At 41.1% G+C, this 15,161-nt stretch overlaps 1 protein-coding gene across 1 annotated transcript in view; it reads left to right on the top strand.

Annotated features, from left to right (window-relative positions):
- Nucleotides 1–15,161, top strand: part of LOC149130199 (small G protein signaling modulator 1-like) — a 105,902-nt gene that overhangs the window by 71,214 nt on the left and 19,527 nt on the right. Inside the window, 8 exon segments of the mRNA XM_089346249.1 lie at nucleotides 2,385–2,452; nucleotides 4,355–4,519; nucleotides 5,225–5,365; nucleotides 6,494–6,659; nucleotides 8,441–8,508; nucleotides 10,877–11,022; nucleotides 13,024–13,092; nucleotides 14,614–15,161. The exon segment at nucleotides 14,614–15,161 is cut by the window's right edge and continues 233 nt beyond it. Of these exon segments, the coding sequence (XP_089202375.1) occupies nucleotides 2,385–2,452; nucleotides 4,355–4,519; nucleotides 5,225–5,365; nucleotides 6,494–6,659; nucleotides 8,441–8,508; nucleotides 10,877–11,022; nucleotides 13,024–13,092; nucleotides 14,614–15,161 (1,371 nt within the window).

The raw sequence follows: 15,161 nt of genomic DNA, 5'->3' as shown, positions 1-15,161 counted from the left end.
AGGCGGACGTTAAACGATGATGATGATGATGATGATGATGAAAGTAGGCCATTGTAAGACTTGAATATTGTCTGGGACCCTAAGGAGTCACCTCAGCTATTTTGATACCAAGAAGCTTTGCAGGATTATGGGTTACCTGTGGCTGGATGATTTGAGAGTGTCAGCTCAGACTGGATTGTCCATGTTGCTAAGTTTACCAGGCTAGACCCAGATTCACTGAAGATCGAGCTGGGTTGACCGCTCATGCTGGACGATCACATGCTTACATAGTCACAGCAGATAAGGAGGTGTCTCGCAGAGATGGGGACCGACTAGGAGTCTGCTTGACAGGTCATCCAGGAGGACCCAGGAATATACCAACAAATGGGGAATGCAGTGACGTGCTGCAACAATGCTTCCCTCCCACCCCACCCCACCCCACCCCACCCCACACACACACACACCTGACCCAGCCTAGTTAATTCAGACTCATTCTTAGTTAATTACAACCCATGCCTGGCTAATTACAACCCATCTCTAGTTAATTGCAACTAATTCCTGATTTTCAGGTAACAAGGGGTTTAAAGTTATAATCAATAAAAGTCAATGAAAGTTTATGTGGTTTTTTTTTTCTGTCTCGTTAACTGGTGTTACCTGTGTGCGTTCCTGCGTGAATCCAGGGATGGCTACCGACGCTTCTACCAATCGCTGGAAGAGAGGCAGAAAAAAATGTAAGTAAGTTAACGGATTGGACCAATGGGAAACCTCTCTTTCCATTGACCAATCACAGTGTCCGGCTCAACTACCGCTCCAACGCTCCAACTACTACTACTACTTCTACTACTCTTGATCCCTCCTGTTGGTGCTGTTAATACTACTACTACTATTAGTTCTACTACTACTACTGCTGCTGCTGCTGCCACTACTGCTACTGATTTTGACTCTTAACATTGGTGAGAAGTGAGGGTGGAGGTGGTGGGGGGGGGGGAATGCAATAGAACTCTGAGCAGCTGGAAGTATGGAAATAACTGCATGACCTCTGGTGACCTTTTGTGACCTCTGGTGACCTTTTGTGACCTCTAGTGACCTCTTGCTCATTTTCTTGCTAATTTTACGTTTTTTTTACTTTTGCTTGCTCTAACTATAAATCTATAAATGCTTGTTTTGTGTGTGTGTGTAGGGGGGTATATATATTTCTTTTTTGTTTGCAAAATTGCCTGAAGTGATTTTCTGTTTTTTGTGGGTTCAGATTGTTAAATATTTCTTTTTTTTTTAATTATTATTATACATACATACATATATATATATATATATATATATATATATATCTTTAAATTTTGCTTTAGTAATTTTCTGGGTTAACGCTGTTGCATGCTGAAAAAGGTCATGAAAAAAAAAAATTTTTTTTAATTAATAAATGAAAATAAATTTGCACTTTTTTTTATTGTTATATACCTATTTATGTTTAACTTTTTTTTTTACTTGCTTTTTATTTGCTTTGTTTTGTTGTGAGTTCCTCTAACACAGGGGTTTTCAAACTGTGGTCCGCGGACCACAGGGGGTCCGCAAGGACAAGACAGGGGGTCCGTAGACAGCAAATACTTTTTATGGGCAATTTGATTTTATATATGTTTTTTAATCGAAATCTTTTAATTGACAATAAACCTATTTGTTAAATACTGTTAAATAAATAAATGTAAAAATATATGTTATTTTAAGCAAATATTTATGTATAAATTTCATAAGCGTTTATAAGGGGGTCCCTAAGGTAAAGCCTGAAATATAAAGGGGTCCGCAAGTCAAAAAGTTTGAAAACCCCTGATCTAACAGACTAATAGTCCAAAACTTTGAAGAAATCATTGCCAACCTTTATTTTGTAAATGTCTAATTACCACAAATAGTATTTGGTGTATTACACTGTGTAACATGATTTTTGTCCTTGGGTAGCAACAGTTATTCTCTACTTGCATACCCCTGGAACAGGGGTATGCAAGTAGATTTCTTATGGAATTCACAGCCTGCACTGAGAGTTAGGTTTCATATATGAGTGCCTTTATGTAAACAGTGTGATTGAGATAAAAATAAAAAAAATAGATAATGGGTGTATATCCATGTTTCAGGAGTTATTGTTCTTTCATCAGTATCACATATAACCTATCAACTATCCACAAACGTATTGCATAAATTACCCAGTAAATTAGTGATGGAATAATATAACACTATTGGATAGACCAATTTACTTTGTATCTACATTGTAGTTTATATTGGTATATTATATAACGTTATTTTGCATAGTATTGTTGTTATGTGTTGACATTACTGTATTTATATTGGAGATTATCATGTAATGATATTTGGTATGCTGTTGTTTGTCGTATGTTGACACTATTGTGTTTTTATTGTAGTTTATATTGGGATTATGCTTTGACTATATACGTCGATGAAATTGTTTACATCCACTGTCACCAACAACGTAAGTAGGAAGTTTCAACCTTAACGGTTATCATGGTGACGATGAGTTAATGAGTTTCTCTATGTCATCCACTGATTCATTCACACACACACACACACACACACACACACGTTCTCTCTCTCTTCTCGTCTCTCCCCCTCTCTCTTCTCGTCTCTCCCCCTCTCTCTTCTCGTCTCTCCCCCTCTCTCTCTCTCCTCTTGAAATTTACAAGCATGGCTGTGTGGTAAGAAGCTTGTTTCCCAGCCACATGGTTCCAGGTTCAGTCTCGCTGCATGGCACCTTGGGCAAGTATCTACTATAAGCCTCGGGCCGACCAAAGCCTTCTAAATGAATTTGGTAGAGGGAAACTGAAAGAAGCCTATCGTGTGTGTGTGTGTGTGTGTGTATCTTTGTCCACCACCGCCACTTGACAACCAGTGCTGGTGTGTTTACATCCCTGTAACTCAGTGGTTCAACAAAAGAGCCTGATAAAATAAGTACCAGACTTTAAAAAATGAGAACTGAGACCAAGTCATTCAATTAAATAATTCTCCAAGGTGGTGCCCCAGCATGGCCACAGTCTAATGACTGAAACAAGTAAAAGATAAAAGATATGTTTGAATATAACGATGATGGAATACAGTGTGGAATTTAATAGAACATTTGGTGGAATATGGTGAAAAATTGTTTAGAAGCATTGTGGAATAGACCGTTTATATTCTGGAATTCCTCTTGTTCTTTAGATCAGGGGTTTTCAAACTGTGGTCCGCGGACCGCAGGGGGTCCGCAGACCGCAGGGGGTCCGCAGACCGCAGGGGGTCCGCAAGGACAAGACAGGGGGTCCGTGGACAGCAAATACTTTTTATGGGCAATTTGAGTTTACACTCAACACCACCACTACTACTACTACAACCTTCACCCTCACTCTGCTGATCATAAGAACCTGTATAAGTGGTACTTCTCTCACCCTGCACTCAACACTTCCACTGCTGCTACCCTCACTCACAACTCTCACTCTACTGTTAATGAGGACACACATTTGAAGTAGTAGTCGTGGTGTTGAGTGCAAGGTGAAGTGTCACTTACATTTGAAGATAGTAGTAGTAGTAGTAGTAGTAGTAGTGGCAGTGATAGTGATGGTGGTGGTGGAGGTGTTGAGTGTAGGGCAAGAGGTGTCACATTTGAAGTAGTAGTGGTGGTGTTGAGTGCAAGGTGAAGTGTCACTTACATTTGAAGATAGTAGTAGTAGTAGTAGTAGTAGTAGTAGTAGTAGTGGCACCACACTACTTCAAATGTGTGTTTGTCCATACATTAATACAAGGTAGACATAGCAGTTCAATATATAGAGATCAATATACAGATCTTGGCCCTGATGCTCAGAGTACGATTTCTCAAGATGTTATACAGTTCTGAGAATCCAGATTTTACCAGCTCTATATATGCAGTGTGGAGGTGCAATGGCCCAGTGGTTAGGGCAGTGGACTCGCGGTCAAAAGGATCGCGGTTTCGATTCCCAGACCGGGCATTGTGAGTGTTTATTGAGCGAAAACACCTAAAGCTCCACAAGGCTCCGGCAGGGGGATGGTGGCGGAACCCTGCTGTACTCTTCCACCACAACTTTCTCTCACTCTTTCTTCCTGTTTCTGTTGTGCCTGTAATTCAAAGGGTCAGCCTTGTCACACTGTGTCATGCTGAATATCCCCGAGAACTACGTTAAGGGGACAGTGTCTGTGGAGTGCTCAGCCACTTGCACGTTAATTTCACGAGCAGGCTGTTCCGTTGATTGGATCAACTGGAACCCTCGACATCGTAAGCGACGGAGTGCCAACAGATATATGCAGTATATTTAATGTGCCGGATACATCTGAACAACGGTAAATCCTATACGATTGATCATTACAAATCTCTGTCCCTTTCTTTCAGCCGATTATGGTGGAACAATTGTGCTTGTCGGCCAAGACGGAGTCCAGCGGCCTCCTATACACTTCCCCAAAGGCGGTCACCTGTTAGCTTTCTTGTCCTGTCTGGAAAATGGACTCCTACCCCACGGACAACTCGATCCCCCTCTTTGGTCACAGCGAGGGAAAGGTAAGTTTTTTTGCAACTGAAATTTTCTCCCAACAAACACTTGTTGAAGATGTCTGAAGTGTTTGTTTACGTGTCTGCACTAAGTTATGAATCATCATCATCGTCGTCTAACGTCCATCTTTCACGCATGCATGGGTAGGATGGTTGACAGGTGCCGGCCAGGTAGAAAAACTACCCTATGCTACTCTGTCTGTTTTGGCAGGTTTTTATGGCTGTATGCCCTTCCTAACATCAACCACTCTGCAGAGTGGACTCAGTGTTTTTTTTTACGTGGAACCAGCACAGGTGAAGTTAGTTTTGGCATGCTTTTTACAGCTGGATGCCCTTCCAAATGCCGACCACTTTACAATATGTTATAAATTGCACAGTACAAACCAATGCAGATACAGAAGGCTAACTCTTCAGATCCGAAGAGCTCAATGTGACAAGGCTGGCCCTTTAAATTACAGTTACAGCTCATTTTTGCTTGCTGAGCGCACTGAAGTGAAGTGATGTATCTTGCTGAAGGACACAATCCACCACCAGCAATCAAAATCACAACTTTACAATCATGAGCCAAATGCCCTAACCGCATAGACCGTACGCTAAAGTGGTATCTTTAAAGATGTGTTTTAACCAGAAGAGATCCAACTTGTTTTCGGTGCCATCCATCTTATCGTTGCTTGTTCTCTTTTTTTTTTTTTTTGTCCTTTTTCTTGTTATCAGGGAAAGTATTTCCAAAGCTCCGTCGTAAATGCAACAAAATGTCCAGCAAGGAAGGCAGTACAAGTAGCTCCAGTACAGACGAGGAAGAAGCGACGGACTACGTGTTTCGTATCGTGGCAACTTTTAAACCAGAGAACATTCGTAAGTGACACCTCTCTCGGCTTACACTCAACACCATCACCACCACCACCATCACTACCACTATCACCACCATCACTACTACTATTACTCTCAAATGTAGGTGACCCTTCACCTAGCATTCAACACCACCACTACTTCAAATGTGACACCTCTTGCCTTACACTCAACACCACCAGGGGGTCCGCAAGGACAAGACAGGGGGTCCGAGGACAGCAAATACTTTTTATGGGCAATTTGATTTTATACATGTTTTTTAATCGAAATCTTTTAATTGACAATAAACCTATTTGTTAAATACTGTTAAATAAATAAATGTAAAAATATATGTTATTTTAAGCAAATATTTATGTATAAATTTCATAAGCGATTATAAGGGGGTCCCTAAGGTAAAGCCTGAAATATAAAGGGGTCCGCAAGTCAAAAAGTTTGAAAACCCCTGATCTAAGAGATACCGCCATACTGAAAATAGCAGCCAAATCTTGACTCTAAACCAGGGGTTTTCAAACTGTGGTTCGCAAGGACAAGACAGGGGGTCCATGGACAGCAAATACTTTTTATGGGCAATTTGATTTTATATATGTTTTTTAATCGAAATCTTTTAATTGACAATAAACCTATTCGTTAAATACTGTTAAATAAATAAATGTAAAAATATGTTATTTTAAGCAAACATTTATGTATAAATTTCATAAGCGATTATAAGGGGGTTCCTAAGGTAAAGCCTGAAATATAAAGGGGTCCGCAAGTCAAAAAGTTTGAAAACCCCTGATCTAAGAGATACCGCCATACTGAAAATAGCAGCCAAATCTTGACTCTAAACCAGGGGTTTTCAAACTGTGGTCCGCAAGGACAAGACAGGGGGTCCGTGGACAGCAAATACATTTTATGGGCAATTTGATTTCATATATGTTTTTTTAATCGAAATCTTTTAATTGACAATAAACCTATTCGTTAAATACTGTTAAATAAATAAATGTAAAAATATATGTTATTTTAAGCAAATATTTATGTATAAATTTCATAAGCGTTTATAAGGGGGTAAGGTAAAGCCTGAAATATAAAGGGGTCCGCAAGTCAAAAAGTTTGAAAACCCCTGATGTAATATTAGTGTTTCCTTTGTCTCTTCAGCCCCCGAAATGTTGGACCCCAAGCTGAATGTGAAGATGGATAACTTCCCCTGGCCATTCCAAACAGTTGACCCAGTACCACCAACACAGTCAACTATGCAGTCGTATGCCCGGTCCCAGGAGGAACAGAACAATACCTGTCTTTCACGAGTTGCATCTAATCACAGGTAAATGGATGTTTTGTGTACGTCACGTCAGTCCGTAACATTTTATGGTATTCATGAGGTGGAGGAGGGGGGAGGCAGTGAAGGGAGGGGGGATCAGGGATCTTTTTTAAAACGGGGGCCACATTTTTCATTAACGAAACACTTTGAAACTTGGAACACTGGTAGAATGTGTCATATAAAACATCTTTTTCTCTTAGTCTTCTTTAAAAAAAAAGAAATCCCTAAGTTATTCCATGTTAAAGTTGTCGTATTTCTGTAATTTCAACCAATCACTGACGTCCATTCAGCCGATATACATTAAGTGCCGACTACATAAACAAACGATTCTGAAACAATTAACCCTAACCCTAACCCTAACCCTAATCCTAGGGTTAGGGTTAGGGTTAAAGCAAATTTAAAATGAAAAAAAGCAAATAAAACGAAGGTATGGAGATTAAATACGCTTTACATCGCTTAATCAGCCAAAGGAGTAAATGTAAACAACTGAATTCCTGTCAGTGATTGGTTGAAATTATCGAAATAAGACAATTTTTTACATGAAATAAATTCGAATACAAAAATATTTTTCTGTTCTATAACACAAAATAGATAAGTATACGAAGTTTGAAAGTCTTTCGGTACCAAAAACACTACGTAAAACATTAATGAAAAATGTGGCCCTCGTTTTAAAAAAGATCCGGGATCAGTGATGGCATACTGTGTGTGTGTGATAGTTTTGTTGATGGCTCAGTTCACTTTGTTGTTAATAGGTGCAATGAGTTGATACTGTTCATTTCTCTATCCAATGCTGCTTGTGAAATGAAATGCTTCGCTCAAAGACACAGTGTCTATCTAGTTCAGGAATTGAACCTACAACCTTATGATTCTGAATACAACAAGCTTCTTACCATACAGCCATGCCCTACATGCACACACACACACATACACACACACTCACACACACACACACATACTCTTTCACTTGTTTCAGTCATTTGACTGTGGCCATGCTGGAGCACCACCTTTTTTTTTTAGTCGAGCTAATCGATCCCAGGACTTATTCTTTGTAAGCCTAGTACTTATTCTATCGGTACCTTTTGCCGAACCGCTAAGTTACGGGGATGTAAACACACCAAGCGATGTTGGGGGGGGGGGGGACAAACACACACACATACATATATATATATACATATACATATATACGACGGGCTTCTTTCAGTTTCCGTATACCAAATCCACTCACAAGGCTTTGTGTTTATTTAAGTGTGTATGTATGTATATATGTTGTTGGCACTCCGTCGCTTACGACGTCGAGGGTTCCAGTTGATCCGATCAACGGAACAGCCTGCTCGTGAAATTAACGTGCAAGTGGCTGAGCACTCCACAGACACGTGTACCCTTGATGTAGTTCTCGGGGAGATATTCAGCGTGATACAGAATGTGACAAGGCTGACCCCTTTGAATTACAGGCACAACAGAAACAGGAAGTAAGAAGGAGAGAAAGTTGTGGAGAAAGAGTACAGCAGTGTTCGCCACCATCCCCTGCCGGAGCCTCGTGGAGCTTTAGGTGTTTTCGCTCAATAAACACTCAAAACGCCCGGTCTGGGAATCGAAACCGCGATTCTATGACCGCGAGTCCACTGCCCTAACCACTAGGCCATTGTGCCTCCACTGCAGCTCGAGGTATATAAACAAAATCAAACACACGTTCACAATATGTGTGTGTTGTTAGTACACACACACACACATGCATTATGTAAATACAGATATTTTGAATATTTTTATTTTTTTCACTTTCCAAGCAGAGCCACAATCAAACAACTGTGTGATACAATGAAGAAACAGATCATCTCCAGAGCTTTTTATGGATGTAAGTACTAATCACACTCATTAATTAATTAATATATATATATATATATATATATATATATATATATATATATATATATATATATATATATCGTTGCCAGAGCACCAGCTGTCTGGCTTTCGTGCCGGTGGCATGTAAATAGCACCATTTGAGCGTGACCGTTACCAACGTCGCCTTCCTGGCACGTGAAAAGACATTCGAGCGAGTTCGTTGCCAGTACCGCTGGACTGGCTCCTGTGCAGGTGGCACATAAAATACACCATTTCGAGCGTGGCTGTGGCCTGTACCTCCTGACTGGCCTTCGTGCCAGTGGTACGTAACAGCACCCACTACACTCTCAGAGTGGTTGGCGTTAGGAAGGGCATCCAGCTGTAGAAACTCTGCCAAATCAGATTGGAGCCTGGTGTAGCCATCGGGTTTCACCAGTCGTCAGTCAAATCGTCCAACCCATGCTAGCATGGAAAGCAGACGTTAAACGATGATGATGATGATGATGATGATATAACAGAAGACTACAGAATTTGGGGATGGAAAACACTTTTGACAAATGCCGGTGGCACATGAAAAGCACCCTATGAACTTAGGGCCTCACAGAAGCAGTTAGGATGACCAAGACCTTTGGCAATACACCACACTTGTAAGGCGGTGAGCTAGTAGAAACATTAGCACGCCGAGCGAAATGCTTAGCAGTATTTTGTGTCTTTACGTTCTGAGTTCAAATTCTGCCGAGGTCAACTTTGCCTTTTATTCCTTTTAGGGGTTGACAAATTAAGGACCAGTTGCATACTGGGATCGATCGAATTGACTGGTCCCCTTCCCAAATATTTTGGGCCTTGTGCCTACTAAAGTAGAAAAGAATATACCGTGCTTGAGAAGACCTGCCAAGCCACGTGAGATCGCAGTTGCTTGTGTTTCATAACTGGTACCCCATGCCAGTAGCACGTAAAAAGCACCCAACTACATTCCTGGAGTGATTGGCATTAGGAAGGGCATCCAGCTGTAGAAACCATGGCAAATCAGACTGGAACTGGGTGCAGCTCCCCCAGCTTACCAGTTTTCAATCACACCAGCCAACCCCTGGAAAACAGATGTAAATTGATGATGATGATGTTTCTGAAGCAATTTTCCAAACTGAATCCAGATATGCTGTTTGCTTCCACCAATCATGTGTGGATCTTCATATTCACCCTGCCTTGATTATTCTCAAAAAAAATGTAGTTTCATTATCACCCTTTCCATGACATAAAGTATAGTAAAATTCTGACTATAGCTGATTTTCTTTCTTTTACTTTTTTTCTATTACTTGTTTCAGTCATTAGACTGTGGCCATGCTGGAACACTGCCTGTGAAGAATTTTTAGTTGAATGAACCGACCCCTGTACTTATTTCTTTGTTTTTAAGCCTACTACTTCTTCTGTTGGTCTCTTTCGCCAGACCCCCTGATGCTACGGGGGGATTTAGACACACCAGCACTGGACTGTGGCCATGCTGGAGCACGGCCTTGAAGGGGTTTAGTCAAACAAACCAACTCCTTTTACTCTTTTACTCTTTTACTTGTTTCAGTCATTTGACTGCGGCCATGCTGGAGCACCGCCTTTAGTCGAGCAAATCGACCCCAGGACTTATTCTTTGTAAGCCTAGTACTTATTCTATCAGTCTCTTTTTGCCGAACCGCTAAGTTACGGGGACGTAAACACACCAGCATTGGTTGTCAAGCGATGTTGGGGGGACAAACACAGACACACAAACACACATACACACACACATATATATATATATATATATATATATACATATATACAACGGGCTTCTTTCAGTTTCCGTCTACCAAATCCACTCACAATATAAAGCTGAAGCAAATTAACACCAAATATACAGTGCGTGTGTTTTTATTGGCTAAACTGGCAATATGACCATCCCCAAGTACAACAATATATATATATATATATATATATATATATATATATATATATATATATATATATATATATACATATATACATTTATACGATGGGCTTCTTTCAGTTTCCGTCTACCAAATCCACTCACAAGGCTTTGGTCGGCCCGAGGCTATAGTAGAAGACACTTGCCCAAGGTGCCACTCAGTGGGGACTGAACCTGGAACCATGCGGTTGGTAAGCAAGCTACTTACCACACAGCCACTCCTGCACTCCTGTACATAATTTTTTTAAAGCCTGATCTTTATTCTATCTATCTCTTTTGCTGAACCGTTTAAGTAGCAGGGATGTAAACACACCAACACTGGTTGTCAAGCAGTGGTGGGACACACGGACACACACACACATTCTATTTTATGCTGTCAGTGATTAAGTTATCTCTGATGATGTTTCTGTTTCTCGTCACGCAGGGCTCGCTCATTGCCGCCACTTGAAAACTGTACGCACCCATCTGTCCGGTTTAGTCCATCACAATATCATCTCGCCAGTACAACCAAACAATGCCACCTTGGGACTCACACCTGAGAAATGGGCCGATATTTGTATTGATGGAAAGGTAAAGCAATTAATTCTTCTAAAACCAACCGACTTGTTTCATTCTGTTTTATACTTCTCCCTCTCCCTATCTCTCTCCCTCTCCCTATCTCTCCCTCTCCCTATCTCTCCCTCTCCCCATCTCTCCCTCTCCCTATCTCTCTCTCCCTCTCCCTATCTCTCTTTCTCTCTCTCAGACACAAGCAATGCACGGCTTTGTCATAGTTATCTCCCCTTTGTCACTCATTTCATTCTCATTCTGCCAGCATCTCCATCGGTGGTGCTCAACTAAGATCCATATGCCCCCTGAAGGTCCATATAAGATTTTTTTGGGGGGGAGGGGGTCCATGCAACCGAATAATAAATTGGGAACCCATGAAAGTATTTTAAGGGCTCTTAAAAATTTTTTTTCAGATGTATATATTGGTATGTATTGCAAGAAATAACTTGGTTTCTTTCTCTGACATTTTAAATGGTTCAACCGATACGAGTTAATGTGTGAAAAACAAAATAGGGATTTTGAAAGAAGTTTCTATAAAACTAGTTTTTAAACATCGAATGGCTATGGGAATCCACCAGAATGAAATGGTAATCAAAGGAGTCCATAGATTAAAAAAAGGGTTGAGAACCACATTTTACATGGTTCAGCCTAAACAAGGGAATGTGTGAAAGGCAAAATAGGGATTTTGAAAGGAGTTTCTATAAAACTAGTTTTTAAACATCGAACGGCTATGGGAATCCACCAGAATGAAATGGTAATCAAAGGAGTCCATAGATTAAAAAAAGGGTTGAGAATCACATTTTACATGGTTCAGCCTAAACAAGGGAATGTGTGAAAGGCAAAATAGGGATTTTGAAAGAAGTTTCTATAAAACTAGTTTTTAAACATCGAACGGCTATGGGAATCCACCAGAATGAAATGGTAATCATTGGAGTTCATAGATTAAAAAAAGGGTTGAGAATCACATTTTACATGGTTCAGCCTAAACAAGGGAATGTGTGAAAGGCAAAATAGGAATTTTGAAAGAAGTTTCTATAAAACTAGTTTTTAAACATCGAACGGCTATGGGAATCCACCAGAATGAAATGGTAATCAAAGGAGTCCATAGATTAAAAAAAGGGTTGAGAATCACATTTTACATGGTTCAGCCTAAACAAGGGAATGTGTGAAAGGCAAAATAGGGATTTTGAAAGAAGTTTCTATAAAACTAGTTTTTAAACATCGAACGGCTATGGGAATCCACCAGAATGAAATGGTAATCATTGGAGTCCATAGATTAAAAAAAGGGTTGAGAACCACATTTTACATGGTTCAGCCTAAACAAGGGAATGTGTGAAAAACAAAATAGGAATTTTGAAAGAAGTTTCTATAAAACTAGTTTTTAAACATCGAATGGCTATGGGAATCCACCAGAATGAAATGGTAATCAAAGGAGTCCATAGATTAAAAAAAGGGTTGAGAACCACATTTTACATGGTTCAGCCTAAACAAGGGAATGTGTGAAAAACAAAATAGGGATTATGAAAGAAGTTTCTATAAAACTAGTTTTTAAACATCGAACGGCTATGGGAATCCACCAGAATGAAATGGTAATCATTGGAGTCCATAGATTAAAAAAAGGGTTGAGAACCACATTTTACATGGTTCAGCCTAAACAAGGGAATGTGTGAAAAACAAAATAGGGATTATGAAAGAAGTTTCTATAAAACTAGTTTTTAAACATCAAATCGCTATAGGGGTCCACCAGAATAAAATGGTAATCAAAGAGGGTCCAGAGGTAAGAAATGGTTGAGAACCCCTGCCCTATGTTTTACATAGTTCAGCCTACCCCAGGTATTGGTATGCATGGGCGACTGCTGGTCCTCCATAAACAACCTTGCGCAGACTTGTGCCTTGGAGGAGAACTTTCTAGGTGCAATCCTTTTTTACCCTTTACTGACAGAAATGTAATTAATAATGAAGGAGTAATAGTGGTATTAATTAATTAATTAATTAATTAATCTTCTGCTGTAATAATTCCAGATACCCAATCCTGATGAGATGTATCGCTTGGTTTACTATGGTGGAGTCTCTCATGACATCAGAAAACAGGTGAGTCTCTCTCAGACATTCCATTGTTCCCACAAATTCACCCCTGTCCCAATCAATTAGTAAGTGCCTCCTCTTTGTCTATGATTGTAATGCCTGGTCTATTATTTTCTAGTGTGGAGGCACAATGGCCCAGTGGTTAGGGCAGCGGACTTGCGGTCATAGGATCGCGGTTTCGATTCCCAGATCGGGCGTTGTGAGTGTTTATTGAGTGAAAACACCTAAATGCTCCACGAGGCTCCGGCAGGGGATGGTGGTGGCGAACCCTGCTGTACTCTTCCACCACAACTTTCTCTCACTCTTTCTTCCTGTTTCTGTTGTGCCTGTAATTCAAAGGGTCAGCCTTGTCACACTGTGTCACGCTGAATATCCCCCCCGAGAACTACGTTAAGGGTACACGTGTCTGTGGAGTGCTCAGCCACTTGCACGTTAATTTCACAGGGGATGGTGGCGAACCCTGCTGTACTCTTCCACCACAACTTTCTCTCACTCTTTCTTCCTGTTTCTGTTGTGCCTGTAATTCAAAGGGTCAGCCTTGTCACACTGTGTCACGCTGAATATCCCCCCCGAGAACTACGTTAAGGGTACACGTGTCTGTGGAGTGCTCAGCCACTTGCACGTTAATTTCACGAGCAGGCTGTTTCCGTTGATCGGATCAACTGGAACCCTCGACGTCGTAAGCAACGGAGTGCCAACCAACCAACTGTTCTACAGTCATTGCCAAAATTTTGGAATATATTTTGTTATGGCCAGGTACAATTTGATTCAATTCAAATATATACAATATAGAGATATACTTACTTAATAGCTGATCCAACTTAATAACTGTGGCAAAATTTGAAATAATAATAATTATTATTACTACTACTACTACTACTGCTACTACTACTACTACCACCACTACTACTACTGCTGCAGCTGCTACTACTACTACTACCACCACTACTATCACTACTACTACTACTACTACTACTACTACTACTACCACCACTACTACTACCACCACTGCTACTACTGCTGCAGCTGCTACTACTACTACCACCACTACTACAGCTGCAGCTGTTACTACTACTACTACCACTGCTGCTGCTGCTACTACTACTACTACTACTACTACTACTACCAACACTAGTACTACTACCACTGCTACTACTGCTGCAGCTGCTACTACTACTACCACTACTACTGCTGCAGCTGCTACTACTACTACTACTACCACTACTACTGCTGCTGCTGCCACTACTACTACTACTACTACTACTACTACCACCACTCATACAGCTACTACTGCTGCAGCTGCTGCTACTACTACTGCCACCACTACTACTACTGCTACTACTACTACTACTACCACCACTACTACTGCTACTACTGCTGCAGCTGCTGCTACTACTACTACTACCACCACTACTACTGCTACTACTGCTGATGCTACTACTATTGATACTGCTGTTGCTACTACTACTACTACTACCACCACTACTACTACTACTACTACTACTACTATTTTTCATTTTATTTCAGGTTTGGCCATACTTACTTGGCCATTATGGCTTCGACAGTACGGAGAAAGAGAGGGAAGCTGCCGATATCGTTGTCCACACCGCATACGAGCAGACGATGTCGGAATGGCTGGCTGTCGAAGCCATCGTCAGGCAGAGAGACAAAGAGATTATGGCTGCTAACTTAGCTAAGTTATCATCGGAGAGTAACGGACACATACCGTTGGTACGTAAGGATTCAAATCTCAGCAATGACGTCTTCATCTCCACGAGTTTTGACTCAGAAGACTCGTCCCATCCGGAAACGCTTCCTGAAGAAAGTTCCACCGCCGGAACGACTCCCACCGCTGATCCGAAATGGAGCGGCAGCAACAACAACAGTCGGGAGATCTACAATTATGCCATTGCGGCACCGAAATCCGATCAAGACACCCAGACGGACGTCCATAGCGTTGGAGGCCGTCCCGAGAGCCAGAGCAGTGTTGTTCCGGACAGCAGCCCAGACGACGGCCTTGGGGATTCCATCGCACGGCCCGGCTCTCTGGCCGACCGTTCCAAGCTGGATTCTGC

The sequence above is a fragment of the Octopus bimaculoides genome, chromosome 30 (assembly GCF_046866305.1).
Source record: "Octopus bimaculoides isolate indiv1 chromosome 30, ASM4686630v1, whole genome shotgun sequence".
Taxonomy (NCBI): domain Eukaryota; kingdom Metazoa; phylum Mollusca; class Cephalopoda; order Octopoda; family Octopodidae; genus Octopus; species Octopus bimaculoides.
Note: the sequence above shows the minus strand (reverse complement) of the source record. Positions and strands in the feature narration are given on the sequence as shown.